General features: G+C 38.3%; 1 protein-coding gene across 1 annotated transcript; it reads left to right on the forward strand.

The window, feature by feature from the left end:
- The first annotated feature begins 2460 nt into the window (after positions 1–2460).
- C1GALT1 (core 1 synthase, glycoprotein-N-acetylgalactosamine 3-beta-galactosyltransferase, 1) lies at positions 2461–15292 on the forward strand. The gene is made up of 3 exons (XM_006880233.1): positions 2461–2683; positions 7075–7742; positions 15089–15292. The coding sequence occupies exons 1-3, from the start codon at positions 2461–2463 to the stop codon at positions 15290–15292; spliced, it is 1095 nt and encodes a 364-aa protein (XP_006880295.1).
- The last annotated feature ends 4917 nt before the right edge of the window (positions 15293–20209 follow it).

Genomic DNA, 20209 nt, shown 5'->3' on the forward strand with positions numbered 1-20209 from the left:
TGAGTCATGTATATCTCATTGCAACCCTGTGAACAACAGATCTGAACTCTGACCTATCCTGTGCCTTCCTTATTATATTTGACATTCTTGAGCTCACTACAGTCATTGTGTCAGTCCATCTGCTTGAGAGCCCCACTCTCTTTTGCTGACTCTCTTTCCAAGAGTGTGATCCCTGTCTAATGAATAAGCCCCTCCTATCAACCTGCCAAAGTATATGAGACAAAACTTTGTCATTTTTTAAAAAATTTTTTAATAATTTTTTTGTGCATGTACCATCAAATTGGATCTGACTGGTTCAGGAGGAGATTGTCCCTCCTTCTCCAGCAGAGCATCTGGTGGATTTGAACCGCATACCTCTTGGATTGCAGCGCAACTTCTTGCCACTAGGCCACCAGAGCTCCCAAAACGTTGTCATTTTTGCCTCCAAGGAGTACTCACTCTGGAACATATCTCTTTGTTCTTTTGGCAGGCTGTGGGATATTCAGTATTATTTTCCAACACTACAACTCAAAAGCATCAGTTCTTTCTCTATCGTCCTTAGTTGTTGTCCGGCACTTAGATGTGCAGCAAGTGACTGAAACAGCCATGGCCTGGATCAGGCACACCTTAGTCTTCAGAGGACATCTTTGCTCCTCAGTAAGTTGGAGAAGTCCCCAACTATCGACTTTCCCAGTGCAAAACATCTCTTGATCTCCTGGCTGCTGGTACCAGCTCTCCATTGGACAATAATAGGGATAGTAGAATCACAGAACAGATCAGTAGAAAAAAAGAAAGACCAGTCACACAGTGGCTAAAACTGTGGACTCAAGAACAACAGTAGCTATGAGGATGGTGTTTTATTCCATTCTGCATGGGGTTACTATCATTTGAAATTGACTTGACAGCACCTAATAATGGCAGGCAACTAATAAGGATCTGAAGTAGGCGAAGTAGTGGAAGTGGAGAGGAGATGATATATTAAACGAGTATTTAAGAACTAAAAGTGACATGAATTGGTAATTGGATTAGGAAGAAAGTAAGGAAAGAATTAAAGATGTCTCCCTAATTTCTCCAATTTAAATGGGTGGTTTATTTAACAGATGACCATTAGTTTCTAGAAGCTGAGCAGGTTTAAGGGCATAAGATGATTCCTTTTGAACATGTTGAATTCAAGAAAAGAACCCTGGTGGCATAGTGTTGCACATGTTGTGCTGCTGAACAAGAGTCACTAAGGGAGAAAGCTGGGCAGGCTCCTTGCGTAAAGATTTACTCAAACCCAGTGGAGAGTTAGTGAAATGGCACAGGTTTACTCAGAAACTCAATGGAGAATTGTTAGTGGGATGGTACGTACAGTTAAGGGCCATGATGTTTCAGTGCATTTCTTGCTGGGCTGCTGAATCAGTGGTTTGAGGCCACAAGGCACGTCATGGGAGAAAGAGAGGCAGTCTTCTTTTGTAAAAATTTGCAGCCTTACAAACTTGATGGAGGATCACTGTGACTTGGAATAGACTCAGTGGCAACAGCTTTGATTTGATATGGTCTAAGTGTGATTGCAGTGAGTCCAAGTTAACTCAATGGCACATAACAACAACAACAACAAGGTAAGAGACTATGGTGCAGTTAAGAACTCAGCCGCTAAACCACAGCATCTGAAATTCGGACTTAGCAGCTGTGTGAAAGTTGTAGCAATCTCCTTCCAGAAAGATTTACATCCTTCAAAATCCCATAGTGCAGTTCTTCTAGGGTGATCTGAGTTTGACTTGATAATCTTGGGTTGGCTGGGTTTGGGTGGAGATTTTCAGATGGTCTGGGTGGTGCACTTGGTTAAGCTTTCCACTCCTAACTGAAAGGACAGCAATTTGAATCCATCAGCTGCTCTGAGATCAGAAAGATATGACAGCTTTGGAAACCTCATGGGACCATTCTACTCTGTCCTCCACAGCAGGGGTGTGAAGTCAGTCAACTAAAGGCAGTGGGTTGGGTTGGGAAGTCAGTCCCTGTGGGTTGGAACTGACTCAACAGTATTGACTTCGATTTTGTGGTCTAAGTGGAAATATCTAGTAGCTATTTGTGTCTGTAAGTTTGAAACTTAGTCTGGGAAGAATCCCAAGTTAAGTACTATTAGAAAAATTCTCTTTTATGAGTGGAATAATTAACCACCATAATTGTTGAGTCAAATTATTGAAGTCTCAGTTTGATGAAAATGATTAACATACTTGGACTTGGCCATTAACTTGAAAAGTTGGAGGTTTGAAGGCTCTCAGAGGTGCCTCAGAGGGAAGGCCTGCAGGCAACTTCCAAAGCATTAGCCATTGAAAACTCTAGCACTAACAGACGCAACTGTACTTCATCTTCTTAGAACTAAAAGTTACTACTTTTTATTCTATGTATAATATTTATTTATTACCTTTCTCATCCTACTAATTGTTGGTGGTTGTGTGTTGTTTTTGTTTTGTTTTTTTACAGAAACACTTTCGGGAAATGGCCTCTAAATCTTGGCTGAATTTTTTAATATTCCTTTTTGGATCAGCAATTGGATTTTTTTTGTGTTCTCAGCTGTTTAGTATTTTGTTGGGGGAACAGAGTGACACCCATCATCCTCATATTCTTCATAATGATCCCCATGCTAGGCATTCAGATGACGATGAACATAATCATCTAGATGGGGAGTTGAACTTCAATGCAGATGTCAGCCAACATAAAGGTATGCTTTATTTCATTAAACACTAAACATAAAAATCATTTTTCAGTCTATGAAAATATTAGGATAATTGGGAAAAGCTGCCTGGGTTTTATGATATTGTCACGTGGTGACTTCATGTACAGAGAATGAAACTGTGCCCAGTCTCGCACCATCCTCCCAGTCCCTGCTTTGCTGGAGCTCATTGTTGGAGCCAGTGTGTGAGTCCATCTCATTGAGAGTCATTCAGGGTCTGGCCCCTCCTGATATTTCGCCAGTAGCATGTGACATAAAGTGCCACCATCCTTGCTTCTAAGTGGGAATTTTGCTGTCCTTCTAAGACTTGTTCCTTTGGAAGTCCAAACTTTTATGATGTGACTCTCCTCTGTTCATGAGAATGAACACTATATCCCAGAAAGTAGATTACAGTCATTCTTGGTTTACTTCAGGAGAAGAAAATTGCTAAACCTCAGATGTATTAAGTACATCTTGCCACTAGGCCACCAGAGCAACCTACTTAATAATAATTCGTTTCTGCGCAGGTGCTCTATTCTTTTACTGTGTTTAATCACTGTGGAGCGAGGCTTCTGAGTCACAGTTAAGTGGTGGTAGGCTACACTGCAGGCACAGTTGACCCTTGAGTGAGCCCACCTGTGCGTGGATTTTTTCCCCTAGTTGCTGTTGTGGTAAGCACAGTTGCTAATCATTTTCACATGAACAATTCCTCTCTTAGAGAAATGATTAGTGCAGCACTTTTAAGTGGATACTTGAGACATTTGAACTGGTGCAGTTCAAACCAGTACAGTTGAAGGATCTCCTGTAAATTATACATGGCTTTTTGACTGTTCAGAAGGTTGATGCCTTCTGTTTTAAGGGTTAGCTGTATATAAGATACCTGCTTGCTCTGTGAAGGCCCCACAAGATGTGGGATATGAGAGAAGGTTCCTTGCTCCCCCTGACTCGCCACATGTACATTAAATTCCTTTGGCTCTGGTGACCTAATGGTAGGAAGCAATCCCAAAGGCATGCTTTTCAAATCCACCGGTGCCCTTTTCCGTGCATTTTTACTACCTCTAAAAACTTGGCTGGAGGGTCAGCTATGAGTCACTTCCAACTCGACAGTACACCCCAACAACCCTAAAATTCCCTGTTTTATATATGTTGTTATTATCTGCCTCTTTATTAAGCCAGAGACTAGGACGTTTTATGAAGATGTTATGACCAGATTTTCTGGGTTGAATTTCCTTTGTGCCCCTTTTTTCCCCTCAAAGCATCTTTGCTTACAAGTCAGTCCTCTTTGCTACTACACTTCAAATCTGTGTGCTTTCTAAATCCTGCAGCACTTCTTCTAGTTCATTGCTACAGCTTTATTCAGCTATCTGTACTCAGTTAAATGTAACTGAGTTTTTAATCTTTTTGTTCCTGTGGAAGATCTGTTTTCCCCTTCATCTTTTATTTTTCCTAATACCCCGTGATGTCACCCCTCCTCTTCTCTACTCAGACCCCCATCCTACTGCTCTGAAGGATTTGTCATTTTCTGCTTTCTTTTTCTTCAAAACATAAAACTTAGGCATATGCCTCTATTGTATCATAATATTTGGCAATTACTGATTTTCGTGGCAGGTCCCCGGGCAGACTGAACTCTTCTGTGGCAGGAAATGTGTCATATTTATCTTTCCTAAAGTACCAGCACATGATGGTACAAAATAAGTAACGACTGACTGATTAAAAGAATGAATTTTCTCCTAGACTCTAGAAGTGAGGAGAAAGCTTTCTTCCTCTCATTGAAACAAATTAGGGATTTCTCAATCCACCATTTTCCTTATCTGTCCAGGGTTAGGCGGGCTTATCTTTATATAGCTAGAAAAATGGGCTCCTGAAGTATCTGAGCTATGAGTACTCTCTGAAAATAGGATAATTTTCTCTGCTTTTGAGTTACGAATTTTTTTTTTTTATATTCAGAGGATCATGAGACTATTTTGATACCCTGCTCCCCCAATTCTTTCTTCTCTCTTGTTGTTGTTGTTGTTATGTGCCGTCGAGTCATTTGTGACTCATAGCCACCCTATGTACAACAGCCCTAAACCGTGCTCTATCCTGTGCCAATCTCATTGCCTCTGATATGCCCATCCCGATCACCCCAGTCACTGAATCAGTCCACCTCATAGAGGGTCTTCCCCTCCTGCACTGTCCCTCTACTCTACCCAGCATGATGTCCCTCTCCAAAGACCTGTCTCTCCTTGCAACATGTCCAAAGTATGTCAGACGAAGCCCCAGAATCTTTGCCTCCAAGGAGTAGCCTGGTTTAACCCTCTCTAGGATGAATCTGTTTGTTTTCTTGGCAGTCCATGGTACATTCAATACTCTTCTCCAGCACCACAGCTCAAAGGCGTCAATTCTCCTTCTATCCTCCCTAGTCATTGTCCAACTCTCTGATGCATAACAAGTGATTGCAAAAACCATGGCCTGTATCAGACGGACCTTAGTCTCCAGAGAGACACCGCTGCTCTTGAGTACTTTAGAGAGGTCCCTAACCGCAGACTTTCCCATCGCAATATGTTTTTTTATTTCCTGGCTACTGGTGCCAAGAGCATTAACCCTGAAGCCAAGCAAACTTCTCTCTTAGTAAGCAAATTTTCTTACTTCATGCCTCCAGTTGTCCATTCTTCACAGGGAAGAGATAGTTGCAATTCACTGGTTGAGCTTAACTTTAAGTGTTTGCTTTCTTAGGATGTGGGAGAAAGATGGGTGATCCCCATCTTTGCAACCTCAGAAACTAAGAGAGTTGGAGTCAGCCTGATGGTAGTGAGTTTGAGTTTAGTTTTCCTCAAGATAACTTTTACTCAAAGTGCAAACTTCAGAATTGTTTATCCACACCTTGTTACTAATTTGGTTAAACAATAGGGGAATTGAGAGGAAGTATTTAAAAGCTTCAAGTTAATTTGACAGTAATTTTGTGTGTGTCTATGCATTAATATAGAGTTTTCTTTTTTTAATTTTATTAATTTCAGTGGAGTTTTCTTTCTTTTAAAATAATTTTAACATTCTTTTTAAGTGTAAGTAATTAATTTTTATCATATATTACAAGTAAAGGATAGTTTCCCAGTTTTCAAAGTAAAAATCATTTCTCTTCCACAGAGTTTAAAAAGCACTAGTCTAGGGTCTTATAGTTTAGATCCACCAGTGCTCCTCAAAATGTAGTCCTAAGCCTAGCAGCCCATAAATTGTTTATTACCCATTTGTACTCAGATAAGGAGTTTATACCAACAGATAAATCACTTAAATCGCTATAATCTATTTGTTTAGTTAAGTAGATTTTTTTTTTAATTGTGAGACTCTGTAATGTGTTGTTTTATCTTTTGGCTTAAGTTCCTTATTTCTTTGCAAATATGTACTTTGACTAGCATTCTTTTAGATAGTCTCAGAAAAGCTTCCTCTAACGTGTGTGCTCTTAATTGGTGGATTTGTGTCTAGCAAGCAGTCAGGTAAGTTACTGCCACATGGTAATCTCAGCCCCCCCTTAACTTTTTCAAACTGGGACAATCATGAAAATTTTTAAAACTTGTGTTATTGTAGTTGTTGTTGTTAAGCGCCATTAAATACTACTTATAGTGACCCTTTGAGCAACATATCTGAACCTTCTATCCTGTACCATCCTCACAATCTCTGACACACTTGATCCCATTGCTGCAGTGAGTGTCAGCTCACCTGGATGAGGTCTTCCTCTCCTTCGCTGTCTCTCCATTCTCCCAAGCATGATGTCCTTCTCCAGGGAATAGCCTCTCCTAGCAACATGCCCAAAGTGTATGAGATGAAACTTTTAGATATTAATAATTTGTAGAAAATTAATTGACCCTCGTGAGACCCAAAATGATGAAATAAATTACTGCCACTTAACCATCATCTCTCCTCTATCTTCCAGACTCTCATTCAGAGCTTGATAAATTCTCTTGCTGTCTGGTTGAGAATCACCTGAAACTTTTTTGTAGTATAAAGTGAAAAGCAGAGTTTGTTTAAGACAGTGCTTAAGGTACATACAAATCACCAAAAGAACTTGTTAAAATGGTTCTGTACATTGAGAGTGAGGCCTGAGATTCTGTATTTCTAACAAGCTCCAGGTGATACCATTGCTGTCTGCTCAGTGAACTATATTGTTTGAGTGGCGTGAATTTAAGCTATAGTGACAACTCTTGTTAGCTCCAATGATCTCTTGGATAAGATTGACATGAAACCAATAAAATAGAATGCCAGCTCACATTGGGTTAACTTTTGCTTTTTTCCAGGTGACTCACTAATGAATCACTAATGATAGGTGATAGGTTTTTGAAATTATTTAAGAAAATGTTGTCTTGCATATAATTTTGGATTTCATATGTATGTATTAATTTTTATCTTTTTTTTGTTTTATTTAATAGATGAGAACACAGATGTCTCTGAAAAACTGTATCAGAAAGTTAAAGTTCTTTGCTGGGTAATGACAGGCCCTCAAAATCTAGAGAAAAAAGCCAAACATGTCAAGGCCACATGGGCCCAGCGTTGTAATAAAGTTTTGTTTATGAGTTCAGAAGAAAATGAAGCTTTCCCTGCTGTAGGATTAAAAACTAAAGAAGGCAGAGACCAACTGTATTGGAAAACAATTAAAGCTTTTCAGTATGTTCACGACCATTATTTAGAAGATGCTGATTGGTTTATGAAAGCAGATGATGATACCTATGTTGTACTAGACAATTTGAGGTGGCTTCTCTCAAAATATGACCCTGAAAAACCCATTTATTTTGGGAGAAGATTTAAGCCCTATGTAAAGCAGGGCTACATGAGTGGCGGAGCAGGATATGTACTGAGCAAAGAAGCCTTGAAGAGATTTGTGGATGCATTTAAAACAGACAAATGTACACATAGTTCCTCCATCGAAGACTTAGCACTGGGGAGATGCATGGAGATTCTAAATGTAGAAGCAGGTGATTCCAGAGATACCACTGGAAAAGAAACTTTTCATCCCTTTGTACCGGAACACCACTTAATCAAGGGTTATCTACCCAAAACCTTTTGGTACTGGAATTATAATTATTATCCTCCTGTAGAGGTAAGTTATAAGTTTTGTAACTAAAATATTTAATATGACTTAATGATTTTTTTAACTTGAATTATTTATATTTCTTTAGTAATACTGAGTAGGAGTTTCCTGTATGTGTTTTTCTTTTCTTTGTTTTTTAATGTATATAGTAATAAGTTATTAAGCAATTAAATCTTTTCTAATTTTACATGAAAGGACAGAAATGGTTAGATACTTTTTTATATCTCTAGAAATAGAGAATGGAAGTATAGTAAATTGGATAAAAACAAATATCTGTGGGTAATACTCTATACTGGGCACTGAGAATATGTTATTATTGTTAGTAGGTGCCATCTAGTCAATTCTGACTCTATCAACTCTGTGAACAATAGGTCAAAACTGTGCTTTATCCTGCACCATCCTCATGATCTCCCTCATGCGCAAGCCCTTGTCATGGTCACTCTGTCAGTCCATCTCATTGAGGGTTGTCATCTTTTTAGATGACCCTATACTTGCACAACATGATATCTTTTTCCTAGGACTGGTGCTATGATAACATATCCAAAGTATGTATGTATGTTGTTATATGCTGTCGAGTTACCTGTGACTCAAAATAACGCTATGTACAACAGCTCTGAACCCTGCCCTGTGCTGAGACAGTCACTGATTCTGACACACCTACCCCATTGACCTAGTTACTACTTCAGTCTGTCTCACCGAGGGTCTTCCTTTCCTATGCTGACCCTCCACCCTTCAAAGCATGATGTCCTTCTCTAAGGACCAATCTCTCCTGGCTACATGCCCAAAAGTATGTGAGATGGAGCTTCAAAATCCCAGCCTTCAAGGAGAAGCTTGGTTTGACCCTCTCCAAGACAAACCTATTTGTTTTCTTGGTGGTCCATTGTATGTTCAAGACTCTCTTCCAGCACCTCAACTCAAAGGCATCAATGATTCTTTTGTCATCCTTAGTCATTGTCCAGCTCTCTGAGGCATAGCAAGTAATATGTGAAAACCATGGTCTGGATCAGGCACACCTTAGCTTTAGACTGACATTGTTGCTTATTAATACTTCGATGAGGTCCCTGACAACATATTTTCCCAGTGTATGTGAAATGAGTATTGTTCTGTAGTTTCCACACTGTTGGGTCACCCGTCTTTGGAATGGGAACAGATATAGATCTCTTCTAGTTAGTTGGCCAAATGGTTGTTCTCCAGATTTCTTGACACAACTTGGTGAGCACGTCCAGGGCAGCATCATTAGCTGAAATATGTCAGTTGGTATACCATCTATTCCTGGGGCCTTATTTTTTGCTATTTTCTTCAAGGCAGCTTGAACTTATTCTTTCATCACAATAGGTTCTTGCTCATATCTTGTTTTATGAAATTCTTCTGTGTCTGCCAATTCCTTTTGATACAGTGACTCAGTATATTCTTTCCATCTTTTAATACTTTCTGGATCATTTCATATTCTGCCTAAAGCATCCTTGAATATAGCAACCCGAGGTTTGAATTTGTTTGTTCTTCAGTTCCTTTAGCTTAAGAAATGCTGAGCGAGTTTGGCCCTTTTGATTTTCTGACTCCAGCTCCTTGCACATTTTATTGTAGTATTTTACTTTGTCTTTCTGTGCTGCCTTTTGAAATCTTCTGTTCAGCTCTTTAGTATCTTGAATTCTTCCTTGTGCTTTGGCTTCTCTGCACTCCTGTGCAATCTTCAGAGTTTCTTCTGACATCCATTTTGGTCTTGTCTTTCTCCTCTGTTTTTGTAATGACCTTTTACACTCTTCCTGGATAATACTTTCGATACCCTCCCACAACTTATCTGATCTTCTCTCATTAGTGATCAAGGCCTCAAACCTGCTTCTCAGATAGTTCTGAAATTTGGGTGGGATAGACTCAAGGTCATATTTTTGTTCCCACGGATTCGATTTAATTTTCCATAGCTTCAGCTTGAACTTGCATATGAGTAGTTGGTCTGTTCCACAGTCAGCTCCTGGCCTAGTTTTCACAGCTGATCAGTCTGATTCTGCATACCATCAGGTGAAATCCATGTGTATAACCTGCATTTATATATTTTTTTTATAAAACATATTTGCTATTGCAATCACTGATTGTGCAAAATTCAATCATTCTATCCCCAGCTTCATTTTTGTCACCGAGTCCATGTTTGCCAACTACTGATTCTTCTCTGTTCCCAACTTTGGTTCAAAATTGGGAAGGTGTCTGCCAGGGATCTGTCCTATCTCCATACCTTTTCAACATATATGCAGAACAGATTATCCGGGAGGTTGGGCTCTGTGAGGAGGAGTGTGGCATCAGGATTGGTGGAAGATCCATCAACAGTCTGTGTTATGCAGATGACACAACCCTGCTTGCTGAAACTGAGAAGGAACGGAGGTGCTTGCTGCAGAGGGTCAAAGACTGCAGCCTTCAATATGGATTGAGGCTCAGTGTCAAGAAGACAGAGATTCTCACCACTGAACCAATTGGTAGCATCAGGATAGATGGTGAAGAGATTGAGATTGTTCACAGCTTTAGTATGCTTGGCTCCACAGTCAACACTCTTGACACCAGCAGCCAGGAAATTAAAAATAATATTGCGATGGGAAAGTCTGCTGTTAGGGACCTCTCCAAAGTACTGAGGAGCATTGGTGTCACTCTGGAGACTAATGTGCACCTGATACAGGCCATGGTCTTTGCAGTCACTTATTATGCGTCAGAGAGTTGAACAATGACTAGGGAGGATAGAAGGAAAAGTGATGCCTTTGAGCTGTGGTGCTGGAGAGGAGTATTGAATGTACCATGGCCTGCTAGGAAAACAAGCAAGTTTGTCCTGGAGAGGGTTAAACCGGAATGCTTCTTGGAGGTGAGGATTCTGAGGCTTCGTCTGGCATACTTTGGACATGTTGCAAGGAGGGACCAGTCCTTGGAGAGGGACACCATGCTTGGGAGGGTGGAGGGACAGTGCAGGAGGGGAAGACCCTCCATGGGATGGATTGATTCAGTGACTGGGGTAATTGGTGTGGGTGTGTCAGAGATAGTGAGGTTAACCCAGGACAGGTCAGGATTTAGTGCTATTGTACATAAGGTCACTATGAGTTGCAGGTGACTCAACGCCATATAACAATATCCATCCATGTACAGCCCTGGTCATGAATGCATCTTGAGCACTTGAAATTTGCCCAGGCCAAATTGAGACATGCTTTGTGCTTCAAAGGCACATCTAATTTCAAAGATGCTACAAATAAAAGTAATTTCATTAATATCTTTAAAAATATTTACTGCAAATTGAAGTAATATTTTTTTTATGTTAAACAAGTTACAGAATTTCCTAGTTTTACTTTTTTCATGTGGATTTTAGAAATTTAATATTATGTGGCTTAGATAGATCATAACCACAGATTGAATAATGTTTACTGTGCATATCATATTCTAATATAATTCCAACACATGTACGAAGTAAGCACCAGATCATTTTTTTATTCTTTGTCCAAAGATCCCTCATATTCATTGTTTGCTGCAAAGGAAAGATCAGCAAAAAGGACAAAATTCAATGAAAAAATTAAATATTCCATAGTTTGACATGAATCTTCTCTGAGAACTTCCAAGACCTTTATCACCTTGGTCCTTGAAACTAACAACATTAAGGTCTGAAGGTGTTTAGAGTCACCTGGCTGAAACATTTACCAGATACAGTCCTAAGACCCAGATTGACTTGTGGCAATTTAACACCATCAGTTCAGTCTTAATTCTTTTTCTGATTTTTTTTCCACACCTCCCACCTCTGGTTTTGTTTTTATTTTGCTTCAAACCTGTTCTCAAACCAACCCTACTACGATCCTTTGAGAACTATGTTAATGTTGCTGGTTCCCATCCACATAATTGTTGCTTGTGGTAATTCTTTTGTGTAGAATATAATTACTCAGTAGGGGTTTAGAGGCAGGTCACCAGGCTGATCTTCAGAGGTGGCCCTAGGTAGGTTAGAACTATCCACCTTTAGCTAGTGGTCGAACCACTTAACTGCATCACCTCACGACTCTCCCACTCTCCTACTAAAAAATCTGACCTGAGATACATCTGAATATGATCATTCTGTCAGTAATACCTAGTGTTTACTATTAAGAAACATCACCCTAGGAAGTTCCAGTTTTATCTCATAGTTAATCCTTGGGACAACAGTGTGAAACACTGCTGAACCCTGTGCTGTCCTTACATTAGTTGGTATGTTTGAACCCATTGCTGCAACCTCTGTGTCATACTGAAAGTCAGCTTCTGTCTTACTGTCCCTTACCCAATTCTTATATCCATCTCTAGGGAATGGTACCTTTTGATAACATGAATAACAGAAATGAAACATTCTTACCATCCTTGTTTCTAAAGCACATTTTGGCTGTACTCCCTCTAAAACAGATTAATCCTTTTTCTGGCAATTCTTGGTATATTCACTTCTTGACTAAGCCTGTTACTCAGAGGTATCAATTCTTCTTCAGTCTTCTTTATTGTCTCACTTTTGCATCCACATAAGGCAGTTGGAAATACCATGGCTTGGGTCACGTGAGTTAGTCCCCAACTAATTTATCAAGGACATTAAGAATTAGATTGAAACTTTACTTTCACAGGGTGAAATACGATTTCCAGCAGGAAGTCAGCCTTATGGGATTCAGATTCACTGCATCGAGAACTTTAGCAAGAGCCATTTCTTTTTCTAGACTATTCTTAAACGTAATCTTAAGAAAATAAATGCAAGCAAGTAACAGAGCCACAGTATATGTCTTTGTATCAGATTTTTCTGATTCAGCATTTTCCAATTTCAGAGAAGGTTATTGTTTGTTAAAATTTAAGACTCTTAGAGTTAATAAGATCCCTCTGAGATAGAAACTAGAAGTTTGGCCTGTTTACTGCTTACATCATGTGTGCTTCAAGGTTGCAGAGGCACTACCTTCAGCTTCTGGCCCATTCTCACCTGACTGATCCTGACACAGAAACCTGTAACTGTCTTTCACAGTTTCTGGTACCCTCCCTATGGCTTCTAATGATCGTCATATGCCCTTTGTTTTTGTGGCTAATAGAACTCAAGATTCCACAAACTCGGAAATATCTTGGGATCTACAGCATCTTGCAAAAGGCAGAATCAGAGCCCTTCACTACTGTCACTAGTGAGGGAAAACAGACTCTTGCAAAAGATCAGTTGTGGGAGTGAGGGTGGAGAATTTATTAGACCAAAAATCAGTGTGTAGTTTCTCTTGAGATACATACATCTATGGAAAGTATCAGATGCAGTTTTGTTTACAAGATTGTGCTAAACGGAATCTTAGACCTATGTAAGAGCTATCTTATAAAACCTAATATTTCCATTTTCTTACAAATTCATCTGTTAATTTTCTCTGAATCCTTTAAGAAAGTAGCAGAGACAGTTTTACCTACACCTGAGGATGACAGTGCCAGCTAATGAACAGAAGGAACTAAGAGTTTCAGATGGAAGAATACATATCAGCTCTTTAAGAGGGGGTCTTGGAAAGCTGTAAAAAGAGTAAGGGCAACCTAGGGATGAATCTGACCTCTGCTAGTTCCACTAGGAGGAACTGCCTCTATCAACAGCATCCACAGGATAAAACTAATTGTTGTAAGGTCATACATGCACCCCCACGTCTAGACTACTTTTTAATAATTCCAACATCAGTTTTATTTTTCTCCGGGATCCAAAATCTGTTGCAGTGAGTAGTATACAGACTTTGTAGTACCATAGTCACGAATAGGGGATTTACTGGGAAGGTAACAGTTAAGCAGCAAGATAACAGTCCCTCAGTCCCTTTGACTTTCAGCTTCACAACCTATGTCAGTGTTACAAAATTCCCTTAGTTGTGCCAATTAAGGTGTCTTCCCTCAGTCCTCCAGCAAGTGTGGATGAAGGGCTCTGGCTCTGTGGGTCAGCCGCTCTAAGCTCTGTCTCGTGTTGGTTTCTGAGTCTCTGCTGAGGCTGCTGCTATTGCTCTTGTGTAGATTTTAGTCTGGCTGGCACAAAAATCTCTGGCCCTGAAGGATGCACCACTGCTTCATCCTCCTTGTTGGTTGACATTGCCCATTTCTGCCATGGAAATCTCTCCATTTAAACCTAGTGGCATGGCGAGACTAGCCATCCTCTTGTGGAGACTAGCCATCCTCTTGTGGAGACTAGCCATCCTCTTGTGGATCACACCTTATTTGTATGATCCTGCACATCCATGTGGCAGAGACAAACTTACTGGCTAGGAAAGCCGTTTTGAGCAGTCAGCCCTTGCTACAAGACCCAACTGCAGTAAGAGGCTCAGATCCAAGAATGCTCACCTCACGGGGTCCCTTGGATTAGAGAAGAGGTGCATGAAATCCTTTCTTGAGTCTGTTCTGGTCTTTGATCCCTGGGAGTCCCATTGGGAAAGACACCTATGGATCTCATCCACATCACCATCTTGTACTAGGGAAGACAAGACACTACAGATTCAGACACATTCTGTAGAGACCATTTTATTGCGTTTAACCAGGACAAAGACAAAACAACCCTTCCAGAGTGGAGATGAAAAGGAGTTCAGTAGTTCAGCTTCTTGGATTATTTTTTTGTTCAACATCTAAGTAGAGTAATTACAATCAGAGAATATAACCCTAACACATTGTTCCAGATTTAAAATCATGCAGTATCTGCTTGTTCTTTCTAATGACTACCTTTGGTCTGTGTAGAGGTGCTGCATGAGCACAATTAAGTGTGCTAGAGTTTCTGTACTCTAGAAAGCAGAATTCTCTTTCAAAGCCTGGTGTAACTCTAGAGCTTCCTCTCTCAGACACTACGGTTTGGTTTATTCTATATTGTTTGATCTTTTCAAGTTAAATATGGCTCACAGCAACCCTGTGAATAGTAGATAGGAACTTAACCTATCATGTGCCATCAACTCCTGTGCTCAAGCTCATTTGTTGCAGTCATTGTAAATTGCAGACATGAAACCGGAGATGTCTCTCTGAGGGTGGATCAAGCAAAAAATAATAGTGAGAAATTGTAGAGAAAGCAGAATTTGGAGAAATTGAGGCTTATCCTCAATATAGCTACCACTTTTTATCTGTAGGAGTCTCAAGATTTTTTTTTTTTTTGCACTGAAGTACTGAAGCATAGGAAAGAATATATTCTGGTTAGAAATAATGTGACAGTTGCTTGTTTCGTTTTTAAATCATTGAGCTCTCTTGAGAATATTTGGGTTGTTCCACAAGTATAATAAATGAGGTAAGCCTGCCTTACCAAACTTGTTTTAATGTATGAATTATTTTAAAATTAGCGTTTTCTTTATTGTTACATGGATACTGCATGTTAACAATGGTTTGTTTACTATTAAAGCCTATTTTCACTCCTTTTTTAGGGTCCCGGTTGCTGTTCGGATCTTGCTATTTCTTTTCACTATGTTGACCCTGTAACTATGTATGAGTTAGAATACCTCATCTACCATCTTCGTCCATATGGATATTTGTACAGATATCAGCCTGCCTTACCTGAGAATTTAGTAAGAGAAATGAGTGAAGCATACAAAAGTGAAGATCCAAAAGCAAAATTAGGAAACCCTTGAAAGAAAATTATGAACAGAGGTAAAATGTCTACAACATTGCACTGAAGGACTTTTGTGTTTCTGATATAGAACACTGGAATACCAGTGAACCTTGCATATTAGAAAGCTTTCATATGAACTGACTGTAAACTGAAGCTTTAAAAGAGCTGTGAAATATGTTAAAATGTGTTTTTGATACAGTAATATATCTAAATATATAGACACACATACACATGAAGAACTTGCCCTTTTTAAATGGTGACCAGCTTAGAAAAACTAGAAAAGAGATTTTTTTTTTTGCCTGTCCCCAACCACTTATATTATTGTCACTGAGAAGCAGTTAAATTTACTAACACTACACAGTACCATTTTAGTAAGATTTACATGATGCTAAACAGATCTGCCTTAAAGAAAATTTTAGAAGGAAATACTGTTTTTCAGTGTTATTTGTAAACTCAAGATAGGAGTTTGTATTTGCAATGTGGCATAAGTGAACCAAACTTCCTCTTACCCAACACATACTGTTTTAGTCTAATGAAAGTTTTTTTTCTGTGATTGGTTATCATTGACAGTATTTTTTTAAAAAAAGATAGAGTAAGAATAGCACTTGTCCTAAAGTGCATTAATAAACTCATTTTAAAATTATGATGGGCCTTGATTATATTGTATACTTGATTCTAAATAGTGATTAATCTTTTACTAAAATGAATAGTATTCACCATGCCCTTGTTGTCTTATTTCTAAGTATGTTTAACCGAATCTTGAATACTGTTCTCCATAATTAATTCTTATTTACTTAAAATATTTACAACATTCTATAAACATGTATTTAAGAGTGTTTAGCCCCTGACTGTACCCATTTTTAAATATGGGTAATTAATAGTAAATTTAATGCTATTTGGGTATGCTTTTATATCAGCGCCACTCTCAGGAATTACATGTAACATTTTAGTTGATTATTTCAGGACTTTCCAACTTTATAATTTTAGTTCTTTCATTCTCATCCTGTTGAGAGCTGAGAACTTGTTTGTGCTTGTCATAACTTATTTAAAGCAGTTTTTTAACAGTTCCTATTCAGCATATAAGTGACTGTTAGTTACTTTGGCAAAATTTTGATTAGAGTTGGTTGAAAACATTGAAAAATGGTGAGTACTTAAATGAAAAGGTAGTCAGATATTAAAAGACCATATACTTTGGTGAGGAAATAAACTGCTTCACTGATAAAAAAAAAGACCATATACTCACTTTGTAAAGAATAGCCTGAAATTTGATGCTGACTTGGACTGTTCAGGGAGCTCTAGTGGCCTGCTTTGTTGAGGCTTGTGCTGCTAACGCAAAGGCCACCTCTCCTCTCTGGTGGTTCACACCTACCAGCTGGTCCATGGGAGAAAGGTGAGCAGTCTCCTCCTGTGTAGTTTACAGGCCTCAGAAGCACACTGGAGGGTGAGCTGGGAGTTAGTTCTGACTCTGGCCATGAATTTTGGTTTTGCTTTTTTTAACTATTTGGAGATTATAAAATCTTGCCAAGGAATAATTTCAACAAAATAGATACTAACCTAAGACTATCTTAAAAAGGGGTCACAATTTTTGTTGCTCCCCCCATCCCCCAATTTTATCAATTGTCTGTTTAAAAAGATACTGGAAAGAACAATTTTTGTTTTCACTGACTTTAGCAAGAGTCAGTGATTTCTCTGTTGGTCTAGTCCATAAGGAGTAAAATCTGAAGACTGCACCTCTCTAACGGTTTGAAATCCACCAGCTGCTCCAAGTGAAAAATATGGGCAGTCTCCTCATTTGCAGTTTACAGTCTTAGAAACCCAGTGAAGGGTCAGCTTTGAGTTGGTTCCAGTTGCAAAGCAATGAGTTTAAGATTTTTTTTTTTTGGGGGGGGGAAGCAATAGTATTTAAGTGTGTCATAACAATATTTTTCATTGTTTTTTTAATGTTATAAACGATTTATGTTTCACTTAATGCTTATGCTAATTTTACATTTCTGTCATGCCATTTACTTTTCCACTGAGCTGAATGAATTCTATTTATTGTGCCAAAACCATGACTGCTTTGGATGCTGTGTTTGAGAGAATGTTCATTTTAGCAATTCATTGTTACTTTCTCTACTTAGTGAAAACACTGACCAGTGTTAAATTGCTTTTTGTTCTGTGTTTTGTTGTCTGCCAGAATATCAAGTGATTCGGTTCCATTCTTTGAACACCTGTGTATGTAAATTTGTTTTCAATTTATCTGTGCGGTTTTTCACTACTCGACATAGAAATGGTTTATGGTAAATACCTAAAAACCTTGAATTTTGTTCTTAGGGAATTAAATTAAAATTGTGGTAATTCCTGGACTTTAGGGTCAAACTGTCTGGGTTTAAGACTTGTTCTATCACTTTACTAGCATTGTAAGTTTTAGTTGTGTACTTTCCCTCTGTCTCGGTTTTCTTATCTATAAATACAGAATAATAATGCTATCTACCTCACAGGATTTTTAGAAGGATTAAGTGAGAGAATATATGTAAAATTGTTGGAATGCTATCTGGTCTGGAGTAGAGAACAATAGATAAAATGTTTTTTTTTATTATTCTGTTACGTTAGAGTATAAATACAGCATTTAAATGAATGAAAACTCTACTTTGATTGACTTATACTAAAGGAAATATTCCTCATATATATATTAGCTAGTATTAATCTATTGCCCACTGTATGCCAAGCACTGTGGTTAGGTATTCTATGTACATTACCATTAATCCTCACAAATTGATTATTATTCTCATATTATTGGTAAGAAAACTGACATTCAGCGAATTTATGAAACTTTCCCAATATCACAAAGCTAGTAAGTGATAGAGCTAGACTTTAAGCAGAGTCTCTTGTGTTATTCGTATCATACTAGACTGAGGTTGCAGAGCTCTGGGGGCCTCAGGAGTGATGAGAAGCTGCACTGCAACCCCAAAGGCACACAGTTTGAAACCACCAGCTGCTCCTTGAAAGAAAGATGGCCAGTCTCCTCCTATGTAAGCTCCTGCCTCTGAAAATATGCTGGAGGGTCTGCTATTAGTTTATTCTGACCTAACAGCAAACATCACCACTTTTCTGGGGTTGGTCATTTAGTGTTATTTCAGTTTCACTTATATTTGTAACTTATGATGTAACATATAACATTGGTCAGTAATAGTCATATTAACCTGCCAAATTGTTACAGTGGTTCTCAAATTGTGGTTCTTAATACTCTTACCTGGGAGTTAGCTACGGTGCAGATCTCAAGACCCCAGTCACCAAAATCCTAGCATGGGGCCCAGGAGTATATCTATATATTGTTATCTATGATAGTCATTCTCTTGAGTGTAGTTCCTGTCAGCAGCAGCTGCATCACCTGGGAACTTTGGGGAACATTGCCTTCTCAGTCCTCTGTACCCCCTGAATCAGAAACTTTTGGGGTTGAGGGGCTGGCATTGGTGTTTAAATGATCCTACCAGATGAGCAGATGAGTTTGTTTATGCTAAAGTTTGAGAACAATTGTTCTAGGACCTAGGTGATCATAATGCAAATGCCCTTTGTAGTACCCTGAAGATTACTGCCCAGTATGTTAGCTTCAAAGATAGATTGCAAAGATTTGGATGAAGAATATTTTAAACCATTGTAATCTAGAATCATTATGTTACATGTAAAAGGCCTGAATATTACGAGTCAGTGCTCATTCTTTTTGACAGGATCCTTTAGTTTCTCCAGAGTAAGGATCACAATAAAAACTCTAATGCTCCATCCAAGTTTACTGATTTCACTTTGGGACAGGCAAAGTTTTTTGCACATACCAGTTCATTGAACCATATATAAGCAAGTGTCATAAAAAAACTATTCACAATCACTAGTAAAAATTTTAAGTAGAGATAGCAAAATACTTTCAAAACATACGGAACATTTTTCTGATTGGATAAATTAGCATGTTACCATTTTAAAGAATCAGTTGACTGTCTTCTGTGACTGAATGAAACAAAACTTCAAGTCTTCTCTAGGGTGATTAGCGTCACAGGGAAATCTGTCCTTCCCCAGGGTTCCTAATTTCATCCTGGGACAGACTAGGGTCTTTAAGGACTAAATATAAACATTCATTAAAAGCGTACAAAAACTTCTTACAGCTTTTGTTAGAACACATAAAATTAGGTTTCATGATAGTAACTTCACCATGCTTTGATTAAAACTTTGCAGTTGAGATAGGTGATTTTAGTATGGTCTCACGACATAGGCTTTTGCTGTTCTCTGGTTTTTAATAATAGTATGCTTATATTCTCCAGTGTAAAATCATAGATTAAAACCAAGTTTTTGTCCCCAAAATTAGATTATTTCCTTTCAGAGGAGTTTTTGGTACTATAAGATTCCAAAAGAAATCTGTGACCAAAAGTCTTTCTTGAAGTAATGTAGTGATTTTGACCATTAATTCCGCTCTTTATTTCATAATTCTTTATTAAGTATTTATTTTTCACCTCCTTGAGGTGAAAAACTGTATTAGTACCAGATTGAGGTATACTGTACTTGAAAGAATCCCTTACTTAATATATTAGCTTTTCTCATGTCTAGTTTTTAAATTTAACATTTTCTAGTCATTAGATTATTATTCTGTCTTTCACAATTTCGGTTTCTTTTTGTTTATTGCCCTCTTTATTTCTTTGTAATTTACTTCCATTTTCTTGTGATCCTTAATGCTGCCTTCCCAAGTTTAATTTGGCTGTTACTAGTGTTTAAAATATATCCCTTACTGATAGTTTTATACTTTTGCTAACCTTATGTTTCCCTGTGTAATTGAAAGTAAAATTTCAAGGATTCAGAAATATTTCCATAACTTAAAAATTTATAATTTTAATTATCTTAATTATATATCTACTAAGTAAAAAATTAAAATGTATGGGTTCCTTGATCATGTTTTGATTTTTTTCAAAAAGCA

Source organism: Elephantulus edwardii, unplaced genomic scaffold (assembly GCF_000299155.1).
Source record: "Elephantulus edwardii isolate Elephantulus edwardi_28Jun2011 unplaced genomic scaffold, EleEdw1.0 scaffold00007, whole genome shotgun sequence".
NCBI lineage: Eukaryota > Metazoa > Chordata > Mammalia > Macroscelidea > Macroscelididae > Elephantulus > Elephantulus edwardii.